The sequence below is a fragment of the Myotis myotis genome, unplaced genomic scaffold (assembly GCF_014108235.1).
Source record: "Myotis myotis isolate mMyoMyo1 unplaced genomic scaffold, mMyoMyo1.p scaffold_m19_p_14, whole genome shotgun sequence".
Classification (NCBI taxonomy): domain Eukaryota; kingdom Metazoa; phylum Chordata; class Mammalia; order Chiroptera; family Vespertilionidae; genus Myotis; species Myotis myotis.
In genome coordinates, this window is record NW_023416318.1 from 35,780,858 (window position 1) to 35,797,360 (window position 16,503).

A 16,503-nucleotide genomic window follows, 5' to 3' on the forward strand; every position below is an offset into this window, starting at 1 on the left:
AAATTTGTACATGAAAAAAATTATATTAATGAATTAGTAGTATTTCACTTAGTTTAGGAAACTTACTTTTTTTTTCTAAAATATGAATATATTTTTTTATTTCAGAGAGGGAGAAAGAGAGATAGACACATCAGTGTTGAGAGAGATTGTCTGCCTTCTGCACACTCCCTCCTGGGAATTGAGCCCACAACCAGGGATTGTGCCCTGACTGAGAATCGAACCTTGACCTCCTGGTTCATAGGTCAACACTCAACCACTGAGCTACGCCTGTCGGGCAAAATATATTTTTAAATAAGATTTTGTTCCTCAAAATCTACAATCTAGTAACTGATGCCCTAAGAATGAGTAAAGAATAGTGTTTTATCACAGATATTTAATTTTTAGAAGGTACTTTTAAATTAAAAATAGGTCATTAATTTTCAATTTTTTTATCAATGAAATCCTTTTGCCAAACAAAAGCATCACAAAAATAATAGATTATTCCAACAGATGAGGGGTTTTTTTTTAAGATAAAAGGAGTTAATAGGAATTTATTTTATAAGCTTATGCATAGCAAATTTTAATTACGGAATGAACTGTTTATAAAGTAAGCTGTTAGTTTTATAAGGTTTGAAATCATGGGTTATAAATGAGAATTAGAGTCTGATCAGTCTTGGCATCCAATATGTTACTACATTTTGTTTTCATTTCTTACTTTTGAGAAAATCATGATTCACACAGATAGATAATACTGCACTTGCTAGTTTAGTATTATATTAGCTTAAGTATAAAGATCTGAATCTCAGATCAGTGCTAAGTAATATTCCTAATAAGGGACATATTTATAAGAATTTATAAATTCTCCAAACCTCTTGCTGGTGGAGGTACCATAATTGTCTGAACAGAAAGGTTCTCAGACATCTTTTATTAGTATTCTCCATGATGATAAAATTTTAATTGATATCTTCTTCTACCCCCAGTCTGAAAGATTAAGCATTAACATAAAAGACATTGAGTCATTTAAAAGAGACAGTTTAGATTAGTCTTGTAAGGAGCTGAATAGCCTGAATGTTTAAAATAAAAAGAGACTCATTTAAATTGGAGATAAGAAAGACCAGAATATTTTTATTTGGCAAGTCTAAGTGGGAAGGCTTGTAAGGAATTAATAGAAAGAGGTCTCTCTTTTTTTTTTCCTGAGAAAGCATTTTAGTGTATAATTTTAAAATATGTATTGAGATCATCTGAATTAGATAGTTGAATAACCTTGGAACTCTGCTAGTATACACAGTTTAAAAGCCTCTGATATATAATAATATTTACTTTAGTATTTTTTATGTTTAATGAAACATGAATAATTTCATGTTTAATCATTGGTGTCCTTTTCTGTATTATTTCAGCCTAAGTCCATATTCATACCCCAGGAAACTCATTCTACTGAGGATGATAATCAAGGAACAATCAAGAGATGTCCCATGTCAGAGAGCCCAGCTAAACCATCCCAAGTCCCACCTAGACCACCACCTCCCAGACTGCCTCCACAAAAGCCTGTTGCTTTAGGTAATGGGGGAAGGGAGGGTGAAATAGGTTTTCAGACCGTATGAAAAAAAATGGAGGGAATCTTTTAAGAGATTATTTGAAATTCCTTTGAGGAGGGAAGAAGGAAGGCTATAGCTCTAGAGATGTTTTCTGCCTTTTGCTTCATGGTTTAAAGTGTTTTTATGACAGGATTACCTGTGGCCTAGTTTGGGATATTTTGCCCCTTGTTTTTTTTGTTGTTGTTTTTTTTTTTTTGTTAAGTATATTTTATTGATTTTTTAACAGAGAGGAAGGGAGAGGGATAGAGAGTTAGAAACATTGACGAGAGAGAAACATCGATCAGCTGCCTCCTGCACACCCCCCACTGGGGATATGCCCGCAACTGAGGTACATGCCCTTGACCAGAATCGAACCTGGGACCTTTAATTCCACAGGCCAACGCTCTATCCACTGAGCCAAAGCAGCCAGGGCTTGCCCCTTGTTTTTTATTTCATATCTAGCCTTTCCTCTTTTGGAGAATTGTTTATGTCCATTTCATCATTTATCTGTAGTTGGGCAACAAAAGAAATTTAAACTCTAAACAAACAAGGAAAATGTGTATTGAATAGGGTACTTCTGTTTTAGTAAAAAGAAGAGGATATTTTGGCTAACTCTTGTTTTATTTCATTTAATCATTTAAAAAAATAATGGTCAATATTTCCCTCCAAATTAATAATAGAGGATGCTGTGTTAATACTGTAAAGTTTCTTGTGTATTATGCAAAAGAAGTTGTTAAAAAAAAGAGCAATGACAGTTTCTTTGGTAACATACTCTAAATTGCTCCTTTCCTGAAAGTGTTTCTTTTTTGTCTTCTTAACACTAATATATGATACAACCTGAATTTAAATTTGCCCATATGATCCTAGCCGGTTTGGCTCAGTGGATAGAGCATCAGCCTGTGGACCAAGGGTTCCGGGTTTGATTCAGGTCAAGGGCACATACTTTGATTTCAGGCTCCTTCTTGGCCCAGGCCCTGGTAGGGTCTCCTGCAGGAGGCAACCCATCAGTGTGTTTCTCTCACATTGATGTTTCTCTCTGTCTTTCCCTCTCTCTTCTACTTAAAAATATCCTTGGGTGAGGATTAAAAAAATAAGTAAGTTGGGTGAGGATTAAAAAATAAGTAAGTATGTAAATAAATAAATAAATTTGCCTATGTGAAAGAAATAGATATAAGTAGAAGAGCACATATGTAAGACTTCTTAATTCAGTGCTAAGTATTCTAATTGGGTGATCCCAAATGAAGGCTGAAACTGCCACAGAGATGTTTTTCTTTTCTACATTTTCTGAGTGAAAGAGTCCTTTTTTTTAATATATTTAAACATCTTATTGAAGGAAATGGAGTGGGCTCCTTCCAGTTAAATGGTGAACGAGATGGATCCTTATATCAACAACAGAATGAACATAGAGGAACAAACCTTTCAAGGAAAGAAAAGAAAGATGTACCAGTAGGTATTTATATTCATAAAGTCTACTTGTATTTGTTTTCTTTTTCACCACTTGGTTAGGTTTGTGATTATAATTAGTGAGCTACGGCAATTGTATGTTTTATAATTAGTTATGTTGATATTTTAATGTATTAAGTATAATAATATGAGTTGTTTAAATCTTTAAAAAAGTAACTTTGCTCAATGGTAAATTTGAATGATGGCTTTCTATTTGAATTATTTAGGCCAATTTGTGACCTGCATGCAAGTAAACACTTAGTCTTCTTGTGATTGTTCAGAAAATAGCTATTGTTTTTTTCATTGTTCCTTAAAAGTCCCTTTTACAGTGTCAGGAAATGTGGGAGACAAGGACATGGACAGATAAGGAAAACTATAGCTTCTACCCTAGGATAAATTTCTAACTATAGATTATGCAGTTTGTGATATTACTACTCTTACTTGGAATAGCTAACAAGGAAGAAAAATTAAGATTATTTTCTAGTAGATATCACTTCAAGAAAGATTAAATTAGCCGTAGAAGCTGTTATAAATGCAAGATAAAACATATAACATAACTATCCTATCTAATAAAAGGGTAATATGCAAATTGACCCTTAACAGCAGAACGATCAGTCGCTATGACGCACACTGACCACCAGGGGGCAGACGGTCAACTCAGGAGCTGCCCCCTGGTGGTCAGTGCGCTCCCACAGGGGGAGCTCCACTCAGCCCCAAGCCAGGCTGATGGCTGCAAGTTCAGCAGCGATGGCGGGAGCCTCTCCCGCCTCCTCAGCAGCGCTAAGGATGTCCAACTGATGGCTTAGGCCCGATCCCCCGGGGAGCAGAGCCTAAGCCGGTAGGTGGACAACCCCCCAAGGGGTCCCAGACTGCAAGAGGGCGCTGGCCGGGCTGAGGGACCCCTCCCTCCCCCTCCCCCCCCCGAATGCACAAATTTTCGTGCCCTGGGCCTCTAGTTAAAACATAAATAGTATTATCAGGGAGATTAAAATTTTTTTAACATTTGTAAAGAATTTGCTCTTCATCATCAGAAAGCAAATCTGCTGTCATAGAACTTAAAACAGGAAACCAAAATGGCGGCATAGATTAACACTGGAGATTGCTGCCTCGAACAACCACTTCAAAAAACAACTAAAAGACGGAACGGACATCATCCAGAACCACAGGAAGGCTGGCTGAGTGGAAATTCTACAAGTAGGAGGAAAGAGAATATCATACCCAGACTCAGAGGAGGCGCAGTGCTGAAGTGAAATACTAAGGTGCGGAGTGCATGCGGAGCGGGCTGGAGGCGGAGGGCGCGGTTGTTGTTTTCAATCGGAAGGGAGTTTCAGACTCTGAGCTCCAGATCCGGGCGAGTCTCTAGGGACCCAGACTCAAACGGGAGAAGCGGGACTGTGTGGCTTCAGTCAGAACTCGAAGGCAGCTTTCTCTCCGAGGTTTGCAGCAGTTGCTGGGACTCTGTGAGGCAGAGCCCCTAGGGACAGAACTGAGAGCAGCCATAACTGCTTGCTCCGGCCAGCCCTGTAGATCCCCGGGGACCCGCCCCGCCCAAGCCCTGCACAGAGCCATTTGCCGGATAGCCTCAGGCAAACGCTAGATTAGCACCGCCCTAGAGATCCAGCACAGAAGCTCTCCCACTGCAGACACAGTGGACTCTCATAGCCAGTTAGTCTGGAGGTCAAATCACCCCCGGTATTGCCGACAACAATCAAGGCTTAACTACAACAAGACTGCGCACAAAGACCACTAGGGGGTGCACCAAGAAAGCATAAAAAATGTGGAGACAAAGAAACAGGACAAAACTATCAATGGAGGATATTGAGTTCAGAACCATACTTTTAAGGTCTCTCAAGAACTGTCTAGAAGCCGCCAATAAATGTAGTGAGATCCTCAAGAAATCTAATGAGACCCTCGATGTTGTGATAAAGAACCAACTAGAAATTAAGCATACACGGACTGAAATAACGAATACTATACAGACTCCCAACAGCAGACCAGAGGAGTGCAAGAATCAAGGCAAAGATTTGAAATGCGATGAAGCAAAAAACACCCAACCAGAAAAGCAAAATGAAAAAAGAATCTGAAAATGCGAGGATAGTGTAAGGAGCCTCTGGGACAGCTTCAAGCGTACCAACATCCTAATTATAGGGGTGCCAGAAGATGAGAGAGAGCAAGATATTGAAAACCTATTTGAAGAAATGACAGAAAACTTCCCCCACCTGGTGAAAGAAATAGACTCACAGGTCCAGGAAGCGCAGAGAACCCCAAACAAAAGGAATCCAAAGAGGACCACACCAAGACACATCATAATTAAAATGCCAAGAGCAAAAGACAAAGAGAGAATCTTAAAAGCAGCAAGAGAAAGAAACTCAGTTACCTACAAGGGAGTACCCATACCACTGTCAGCTGATTTCTCAACAGAAACTTTGCAGGCCAGAAGGGAATGGCAAGAAATATTCAAAGTGATGAATACCAAGAACCTACAACCAAGATTACTTTATCCAGCAAAGCTATCATTCAGAACTGATGGTCAGATAAAGAGCTTCACAGATAAGGAAAAGCTAAAGGAGTTCATCACCACCAAACCAGGATTATATGAAATGCTGAAAGGTATCCTTTAAGAAGAGGAAGAAGAAAAAGGTAAAGATACAAATTATGAACAACAAATATGCATCTATCAACAAGTGAATCTAAGAAGTGAATAAATAATGTGATGAACAGAATGAACTGGTGATTATAATAGAATCAGGGACATAGAAAGGGAATGGACTGACTATTCTTGGGGGGGAAAGGGGTGTGGGAGATGCGGGAAGAGACTGGACAAAAATCGTGCACCTATGGATGAGGACAGTGGGTGGGGAGTGAGGGTGGAGGGTGGGGCGGGAACTGGGAGGAGGGGAGTTATGGGGGGAAAAAAGAGGAACAAATGTAATAATCTGAACAATAAAGATTTAATTTTTAAAAAAAGAAAAAAACTTAAAACAACAAAAAATTCTTAAAACCCCCAATTCAGCGGATGCCAATACGATCATGAGATGAGACAGTATTTTTGAAGTCTTAGTGTATACTAATATTTGTTAGTTTTATAGAAATTTATAGTACTTTTAATATATTTATGTGCATATACCTGTGGTTTTGCACAGTAAGCAGTGTTGAGGCTTTGTACTATAGCTGTTTAACTGTTAAAGAATTCACAATAGAATATGACATACTGTTTTTAATAATTCAATTAAGGCATTTGACTTGGGTTGTCCATTTGTAATTTGTGAAATTCATGACATTTTTAGCAAAAGGGTAAAGTATCCTTCAGAAATGGCTTTAATAGAGTCTTTTCAACTGAGCAATGCCTTTTTTGCTTTCATCAGTTTAAATTTTAGCAGCCCTGCTAATGTAGTACAAAAATGTAATGGCTCTGCAAAGTATAATAACCTTTGAAAGATGTATACATTTTATTATATGTGCATTTTTAATTTGCTTTTCTGTTACCTTATTTTAGAAGTATAAGAAACTCCTAGTTAAACTAACATCTTAATAATTCTGAAATAAATATTTCATGATTGTATCACAGGATAAACAGTATCCGTGATATACTGAAACATGATTACCGTTTGTGCAGCTTATTGAAATTATTTACAGCCAATTCTGTTAGTACTTAAATCGAACAGTTATAACATTCAGAGCTCCCTAATTAAAAATAATGTTTCACAAAATAGATGGTAAGAAGGTAATTTAGGAACATAAATATAAAAATAAGGACATAGAGTATTTACCAAATGGAAAAAAATATTATCAGAAATTTGTGGCAATAACAGGCTGTATATTCTCATAAACAGATCTACAAAGTAAAATTGTATATAGTCAATTTCAGAAGTGTCTAATAGTTACTCATGTAAGTGGTACTACACAGAATATTTGTATCATATCACAGAATTATGAAATTAACAGCAGCTTTTTAGTTAATTTTGTTGTATCATTTAAATAGTTCTGATTTATGTCAGAAGAGAAAAAAATGCAAGTCATTCCTTAAAAAGCTATTCAGGTTAACCTTGAAAGAAATCTAGACTTTAATACAATTTATACTTAAAGTATATTCTCTCCCAAAGAGATTCTTTCTCTAGGGGACAAATCATATACTCTAGGAATGTAGCTCCTTGGGAAAACATCTGATATTCTTGAGAATATTGTAGGTGAGCATACGTGCTATTTTTGCTCTTGTAATTATCAGTATATGCTGACCAATGGTTAATATATTTGAATAAATCAAAATGTAAAACTTCAATTAATAAAATACATTGTGAGCAAAGTGAAGATAATCTACAGACTAGGAGAACACATTTGTAATATATATATTAGATACTGTATTTAAATCTAGATTATATCAAGAATTCCAGCTAATAGATAAGAAAAAGGTAACTTAGTAAAAAATATATGAAAAAAAACAATGTACAGAAGAGCAAATACAGAGAGCCAGTAAACATTTTTTTTTTTTTAGTAAACATTTTTTTAGAAAGATTCTCAACCCTTCTAGAAATCAGAGGCATGCAAATGAATGACAAAATATTTTTTACTAATCAGTTTGATAACAAATGTTAAGTGTCTGTGAGACTATAAGGAACCAGGACTCTCATGTATTACTGGTGGGTGTGATGTGATGTGGGCATTGTGAAAGTTTGACAGTCGGTATCCACTAAAATGTAAAAGATACAGATCCCATGTTCCAGTAGTTTTATTTCTCATGGTATACCCTAAAAAACATTCACACAGCTCTGGCCAGTTGCTTAGTGGTTAGAGAGTCGGCCTGGGGACCAAAGGGTCGTGGGTTCAATTCCTGGTCAAGGACACATACCTCAGGTGCAGATTCCTCAGCTGCTTAAGGGCAAGTACAGGAGGCAGCCAATTGATGTGCCTCTCTCACATCAATGTTTCTCTCTCTCTTCTTCTTCTCCTCCCTCCCTTCCACTCTCTGGAAATCAAAGGGGAAAAAGTCCTCGGGTGAGGTTTTAAAAACAAACAAACGTTCACACATTGCATCGTAAGGTATAGGCAAGGGTGATGGTTTCCATATCGTTGTTACAGTAATGAATTGAAAGTAACCTAATTACTCAGTACCAATTAGGGAATAGCTGAATTATGTCATAGTCATGCTGTGCCGCAGTTAAAACAAATGCACCAGATCTATATGTACTGGTATGAAATGCTGTCCAAGGCCCAGTATTAAGGCAAAGGACAAGTTGCACATTAGTGCGTAACTATTATTGCTCTTAAACACACACAAAATCAATACTTTCTGTGGGGGCATTTGTATGAATATATACAAAAAGTCTGGAGGGATACACAAATACGTGAGTGCATATAATTGGCTAGAGAAAGTTTTGGAAGGATAGACACTAACTTGGTTTTGTGAGGCACAGGTACTAGGAATAAATGGACTGTGGGAGATTTATAGGGAACTTCAGCCTTATCTACAGTGTTTTGTTTTACAAAAAGAATGTATTTGTCTATTTTATTCTAATATGTGTGTTTGTTATACCAAACAGCAACAAAAGAGGTGTAATCATGCATGTGTTCTTTTTCTAGAAGCCTATTAGTAACGGTCTACCCCCAACACCTAAAGTGCATGTAAGTATAAATATCAAATAGCCGAAGTTTTCAAAATAAATACAGTGACAAACAAGTGCTCATATGTGTACCTTTGGTTAGATCATTTGCCTATTTGAAAGAACCTCCATGATTGTTGAAAAAATCTATAAGATTGGTAATTTCAATATTTATTACATCTAAAAAGTAGTTTTCCAAATAAAAGTATGATAAAATTATACATTTTAAAGTTCCTTTATTCCAAACTTTATTAATATCTTCCTTGCAGATATTGTTGAAGAAATGTGAAAAAAGGCATATGGATATAATAGGAAGTACAGGATGTAGATACAACCAACACTTTTTCTAACATGTTTTCAATTATCAAAACATTGAATTTTAGGGTAAAGCTGAGACCCAAATGTCTTAGTCACCCAGATCACAAAACGTCACCTAACTCTAATAAGACCTATAACTCTAACGAGACCAACAACTAGATCTTAGATGTCCTATAATGTACTCTGCTTGTAGGTGGGGGTTTTTTTATGAGGCCATACTGTCCTAGGATTAAAATTATTTTAACTCAGTGTGGCTTTAGGTTAGTACAGACAGACTGCATTTTCACTTCTACAAAGCTATAATCCAAAACTGCGTAACACTAGATGTCCATGGTTTTTCTAGTTTTTAACCTCCCAACTATACTTTTTTAGCCTTTTTACTTTTTAACTTTACTTTTTAATTAGTATAAAGATCTAAATAACTATTTTTATCTTACAAAATAAAAGAAGCTTTGAATTTAAAGAGCTCCCAAGTCTAGCAGAGTTACGTGTACAATAAGGATGACATTTCCTATCTGGCGACAAGCTGAAACTGTTACGCCGGGTATGCCGTTCACGGGGAGGAGCTGATGAATAGGGAACGCCGGACAGGGCCAACTAACAACTCAGCTTACGGTTGAGACTCGTTTCTTTTGTAGCCCATTTTGTCACGAGGATTTTTAGAGGGTTTAGCATTACTTTAACATACGACTTTTGGTAGCTATCTGAATGGATAATTTAATTATTTGTTAGTAAAGCAATATAATCTCTGCCCTACACCATAAAAACATTTTTTAACAGTATACTGCCACCTCATGGTATTGCCTGGCTGTTATTCTTTTTTTGGTACAAAAGCCTTTGAAATATTGGTTGGTATGTTTTTGAAGATAAAGGAAATCTTAAGATTTATATATTTTAGGTTAATATTTTTAATCCATTGTAGTCAACTAGTGATGTGTTTTCTCAGCGTACAGGGTGGGGCAAAAGTAGGTTTACTGTTGTGATTACCCGAAACACAAGAGTTTATTCCTGTGTGATTACTTACTAATTTTTATGTTATATTGCATAAAAACAGCTGTGAGCCTCCTTTCCCCACTCTGGATTATCTCCACTTTGTAAAGAAAACATTAGTGATATAAAATAAAGCACATGTTCTTCTGACCAAATATTTATATGTTCTTTTTCTCACAAGTTGTTGGTAGTAAACATGACTAAATGAGAAAGCATTCTTAATTGTGTTTATTCTTACCTGAAAATTAGTATTTTACTCTTTGAAGATAAAAAGTTAAAATGAGTGATACTGATTTTCATTATAAGGTACTTTCTGAAAGATTTGTAAATGGCCTCAAATAAATATCAACATCAAAGAATAAAGCTCTTCTGTTGAATCCTTCCAGGGAAAATCATCAGATTGCTCAATTTTTTTTTTAAAGTGAGTCTGTATGTTTTGAGATTGAAGTACATATATGAATTTCTAAATCAATCATACCTCTTTTACTTTTTAATATTAAATTCACTGATTTTAGGTCCATAGAACCAAATAAGAAAATTTTTACCTTTGTAGAGATTATGATTTTCTTCTTACCACGGAATATTATATTGCTCTTGATGTGTAAGTAATATTTCTGTACATAAATTATTGTTCAGAATTGCTTGCTGTCACTGCTTCGTTTATTTGAGAAGATAGGGAAAATAAAATAACTCTTGTAAGTAAAATCTTGTGTCAGTTGACACTCACTGTTGTGCCTGGACCCTTTGAGGTACCACTGTAAGGCAAAGGACTGTGGCTTGGTATCTTAATTTGTTTATTCTTCATTTTTCTAGATGGGTGCTTGTTTTTCAAAGGTTTTTAATGGGTGTCCCTTGAAAATTCACTGTGCAACATCATGGATAAACCCCGATACCAGAGGTAGTACTATATGTTTTTATCTGTTATCTTTCTAATTGTTTTTTAAACTTGAGGCCATGAAAGCATTTGATTTTATTTATTTTCTGAATTTTTCTGAGAAAATTTTTGTTACAATTAAAAACATTTTTAAGGTAAATGTTTTTTTATGCTATTAGCAGGTGCCTGAGGTGACACATGGCATTAAAATTTTACTGTGTAGCCCTGACTCAGTTGGTTGGGCATCATCTCACACACACCCAAAGGTTGCTGGTTCAATTCCTGGTCAGGGCACATGCCCAGGTTCCGGGCTCAATCCCTGGTAGGGAATGTGCAGAAGGCAGCTAATTAATGTCTCACTCTCACATCGATGTTTATCTCTCTCTCTCTCCCTCTCCCTTCTCTCTCTCTAAAAATCAATAAAAAATCTTTAAAAAAATTTTCACCATGCAGTCCCTATATCAATATAGTGAAACCATGCACTCTCTGCCACCTTAATTTCCTCCAGGAAAGTTTCTTCCTTTCGGCAGCACAATCATTCAATATCTGTGCTTTAGACACAGCCATTGCTAAAGTAATTTAACTACTGAGGATTCAGGATCTGGTGGCCACTTTAGAGGATCTCTCACCTTAAAAAGGGTCATAATAACAATAGTTGTCATTAGGCACTAAAGACTATAATATCTGTATCTTAATAACTATATAAGATTCTCTCTCTCTCTCTCTCTCTCTCTCTCTCTCTCTCTCTCTCTCTCTCTCTCTCTCTCCCTCCCTCCCTCCCTCCCTCCCCTCCCTCTCTCCCTCCCTCTCTCTCTCTCTGTCTCTCTAAACCTTAAAAATCCAAGGTATAGGTACTTTCATTTCACAGGTAAAGTGAATGACACTCAGAGGGTCCCAGCCATTCTGTGGTAGAGCTGCAGCTTGAAGCCAGTTCAGTTGTCTGACCACAGCCTGTGCCTGTAAATACCAGAACTAATCCTGAACACCGGACAGTGCTGGAGTGCTCACGCATTCTGAGTTGTTCTCTGTACTTCAGTTTAATCTGGAGAAGTGTATGTTGTAAAAACAGACCGAACAGGACATTGACCAAACTTCTGGTATTTTCTAGAAGATATCAAGTACTCTAGCAAGTATCCAAGTTTTAGTGAACTTCTAAATGGGCACAAGTCAGTTCTTTTTTTATATTAGTGCTTATAATAGTAATAGTCCATTTGCACAGATTTTGAATCTGTATCAGCTGTTCTTGATTTACATTCTGTCAGTTGTACATGATCCGAAGGAATTTTAAAAAAGGAACTGCCAATTCTCTGCCAGTCCTTAGCACCCTCCCGTGGGTGAGAAGTCCAGCTTGCCACTCTTCAAAATGTTTTTTACATAGAAGTTTCTTCACTGCTTTGAGGGTAATATTTGCATATAATTCAGTTCATTAAGTTAGAGTGTCTGACCACTTCTACACATTAAAATAAAAAATATGTAATTCTTATAAATCAGTTATTTTTTCCTAATGCATATTTACTTAATTTTAGACCATAAATTTAAAGTGGTATATCTCAAAATCAATGAATTCTTTTTGTCATTTCAGATCAGTACTTGATATTTGGTGCCGAAGAAGGGATTTATACCTTGAATCTTAATGAACTTCATGAAACATCAATGGAACAGGTATGTTATTTTGTGTTTTTTCTTAATAATTTTTAAATTATTATAAGTAGACAATAGATAAGAAATAATTTAAATTCTGTGATTTGCTGCCTCTCATTCATAAAACCTTTATAGAGCATGTTCTATTTACTGGATACTGAAGACACATTCACATACTAGTCCTTACTCTAAGGAGCTCATGATCTAACAGAGGAAACAGACACATAAACCAGTAACTGCACCACGCAGAGTTAGATGTGTACAAGGTAGAGGCCACAGAAGCAGAAGTCAGTAGCACCTCCTGGGGGGAGATGGGGAGAAACATTTGAAATGGACCATAAAAGACCATGAGTAGAAGGTTGCGAGAGAGACAGAGGTTAATGTCCTTAGAGGCCTTGATATGTTTCCTCACCTTTTTCTTCATTCTCTCCATCCCCCACCCTCATCCCAGTCTATTTTGGAGTAGCCTAGTAGGAATTTCCAGAGCAAAGCCAGTAGCTAAGCTTGTTAAATCAGAATACTTTGATTACACTCATCAGTGGTTCTCAAACTTCACTGCACATCAGAATTACCTGAAGGGCTGGTTGAACAGATGCTGGGCCCACCTTCAGAACTTCTATTCAGTAAGTTTGGAGTGAGGTCCAGGGATTTCCATTTCTAATAAATGCCCTTGTGTAAGGACCACTTTGAGACCCACTGATGCTCATGATGAAGTATCCAAATGAGAGCAGTTATTTTTTTCTTCAAAGTACATGGACTAGGTTCCATAAAATTCTCTTTGCCCTAAAAACTAATCACTTTCAAGCTTTGAGAGAGGTCTCTCAGTTCTTAAGCACTAGATTTCAGTAATGAATTCCATATATGTATCCTTTACGATTGATAAGTTTTTATCATATTCTCTCAGCCATTTTCCTCTACGCCTATGGTCCACTGCACTGTGATCCTCCTATCCTTCTGTTCCAAAAGCCCTGTGTGTTCATATGCATACATAAGAACATTTTGGGGGAGTACAGAAGACAGTCTTAGCTATCTAACCCTAGAACCAAAATAAAGTCATAGACACTGTTTGAAAAGGTCCTTTTCCTAGGAGTTTGGGATTACCTAGCCCTTATCATAAACCAGGCTCGAGCTAATCATAGCAAGTTAAGACTTAGATAACGAAATTACACTGCTAATTTATTGTTTCCCTCCCATATAAATGTGCATGTATGTGTATCATCTTGGTTTAAATGCCTTGTAAAATGAATTTCTATTCAAAATAAGTTTCTTTTTTAAAAACTGACCTATTGATATGACAGCTTAGGTTAATATGCACATATTACATTACTGTTACCTAATATCCTTTGTAAACCTTGTGTTTTTGTGTGTTTTTTATCAGCTATTTCCCCGAAGGTGTACATGGTTGTATGTAATGAACAATTGCTTATTATCAATATCTGGTAAGTCTTTTAGTATTTAAGTACCTTATTGCCGGGAGCCGGTCCATCCTTGCTGTTTCAAAGGACCTGGCATATATGGCATACTGTTCTTAATATGTTTGCTCACCTTGGCACTATGTGTTTTAACCAAGGTCTCCTCTCTGAGAAAGGTTGTTTCCCCAGGTAGGGATTTTCCCCTGAAGTTAGGGAGGGAATAAAACCTCTTAACTAGTGCCAGGTGGGTAATTAATCACTTTAACTACGAACAATCATGCTTAAGCTACATAATCTTTACTCCCTGGAATGGAGATAAGAAACGCCCTAACCTTTGTAATAGAGATTGATAGGATTGAATCAACTGGTATAAATACAGATGTAATAAGACAGCAAGACACAGAACTTAGTATACGGAACCAAGAGAGACAGAACCTAGGCACAGAACCTACACAGAACGTTCTCTAGAGACAGAAGAACTTCGCTGGAGAGAACATGGCAAAAGATCCTGGACAGAAACTGGCCTCAGAACCTAGAGACAGAACCTAGTGAGAGAACATGGCAAAAGATCCTGGACTGAACCTGACTACAGAAATTGGCAAGAGAACCTGACTAGAACCTGGTGACTGAACCTGGCTGCAGAACCTGGACAGAACCTGGCTGGAGAACCTAGCGAGGGAACATGGCTACAGAACCTGGCTGGAGATCCTAAGCAGAACTTCGCTGGAGATCCTGTTCCTATTAATATTATTAGCTTTTATGTTATGTTTATTTTTCTCTACAGGTAAAGCTTCTCAGCTTTATTCCCATAATTTACCAGGGCTTTTTGATTATGCAAGACAAATGCAAAAGTTACCTGTTGCTATTCCAGCACACAAACTCCCTGACAGAATACTGCCAAGGTAACTGCACATCTAATTGTTTGCATCCTTAAACATAGCATGTTAAGTCACTAATAAGTAGTTATACTATAGAAGTTGAAAAAGCGCTCCGTTTGGGTTAGTAGAAATTATGTATAATGAAAAATTACAAGAACTAATGCATTTTCACACGTGTTCTCCTTTATGATCTTTCAGATTCTGGCAGTCAGTTAATCCTCCTGGGTTTTGACGATACAGTAACCTAGCCCCTTAGTTAACCTTGGGAGCCGGGGACAGGTTCACAAGTGTGAACCAGGGACATTATGATACCCATGGAGATCTATTAGGGGCTTGGTTCAGATTTTTAAAAACTCTCAAAAGGACTTTGGTTCAAGCAGTTTGCTTAAGGATGTGGGAATTTTTGTTTTGCTTTAAGCTGTATGAAACTCCTGCATAAATAAAAGGGGCATTTTTATACTTTATCAGTCATAAATTAGATTACTTGATAAATGTAAAATTCTTCCCAGTATGGCTTTGTTACCAGCAAAACACAACTCTGATTTAAAAAATAATAATAATAAAATGGTGTGGAGTAATGATATCTAATCTGTGACACATTTAAAAGTTTAAATATGTGTACAGACATGGAGGAGTATAATTTGAGGATTGTACCACTTGGTATATTAACTTTTATTATATTAACTTTATATTATAAAAATTATATATAGCAGTCTTATTAACTTTTATTATAAAAGATATTTGACTGGTTTTTTTAAATTGTAGTTTAAAAATATCATTTTAAATGGATTTTTACACAGTAAATTTGAATATTTGCAAATCTCCTAAAGTACTTTGCAGAATATCTACATCCCACTTTTTCTGAGTAGAGAAATAAAAATGTCTAAATAAAAAGTTCTTATGGCCGTAGCCGGTTTGGCTCAGCGGATAGAGCGTCGGCCTGCGGACTGAAGGGTCCCAGGTTTGATTCCGGTCAAGGGCATGTACCTTGGTTGTGGGCACATCCCCAGTGGGGGGTGTGCAGGAGGCAGCCGGTCAATGTTTCTGTTTCATTGATGTTTCTAACTCTCTATCCCTCTCCCTTCCTCTTTGTAAAAAATCAATAAAATACATATATTTTTTTAAAAAAATTCTTATGAATTGTCTTAGTGATAAGACAAATTTTTACATAGTTTAAATTTATTGTTTGTGCTAAAAAGGTCTTTTCCCAGTTTGTGGCTTATCTTTTCACTTTCTCAGTGGTAACTTTTTGTAAGTATTCAACAAGTTCATTCACCAAATTGAATGCCACCTGTAGCTTGAGATGCCTCTGTGGAAAATGTCAGTTAAAGATTATCAATATTTTCCTGTTTGATTTGTCCTCTCTGCATTTTTTAAAGAAATCCTGAAATCATCATCTTCTACAATCTAAATATTTGATAGTTTTGTTTTTCATATTTAAACTTTAATCCATTTAGTATTGATTAAAGGGGGAATTGAGAAAGGGATCCAATTTACTCTTATCTATAAATATCTATAAATATTAAAGCCTAAGCAACCACTATCTATGACGCACACTGACCACCAGGGGGCAGATGCTCAATGCACAGGCATGGAAACATGGAACAGACTGATGAATCTCAGAGGAGAGGGGGGAGCAGGAGGGCGGGAGGAGATTAACCAAAGATCTTATGCATACTAGTGGCCCGGTGCACGGATTCGTGCCCCAGTGGTGTCTCTCGGCCTGGCCGTGGGGATCAGGCCGAAACCGGCAGTCCAACATCCTCAAGGGGTCCCTGATTCAAGAGAGCACAGGCC

At 36.7% G+C, this 16,503-nt stretch overlaps 1 protein-coding gene and 1 non-coding gene across 11 annotated transcripts in view; both read left to right on the forward strand.

Annotated features, from left to right (window-relative positions):
* The window catches only part of MAP4K3 (mitogen-activated protein kinase kinase kinase kinase 3), a 115,814-nt gene that overhangs the window by 87,740 nt on the left and 11,571 nt on the right, over positions 1-16,503 (forward strand). For all 10 annotated transcript variants that reach the window (XR_004971870.1, XM_036334775.1, XM_036334774.1 and 7 more), the window contains 7 exons: positions 1,377-1,536; positions 2,887-2,999; positions 8,574-8,615; positions 10,715-10,799; positions 12,358-12,437; positions 13,795-13,855; positions 14,613-14,730. Coding sequence is in view for 9 of the 10 variants with exons in the window: in XM_036334775.1 (XP_036190668.1) it covers positions 1,377-1,536; positions 2,887-2,999; positions 8,574-8,615; positions 10,715-10,799; positions 12,358-12,437; positions 13,795-13,855; positions 14,613-14,730 (659 nt within the window). In the remaining variant the exon portion in view is untranslated. The remainder of the gene's footprint in view (positions 1-1,376; positions 1,537-2,886; positions 3,000-8,573; positions 8,616-10,714; positions 10,800-12,357; positions 12,438-13,794; positions 13,856-14,612; positions 14,731-16,503) is intronic.
* On the forward strand, positions 7,092-7,228 carry LOC118669544. The gene has a single exon (XR_004972015.1). It is a non-coding gene; the product is annotated as a small nucleolar RNA SNORA67 (small nucleolar RNA).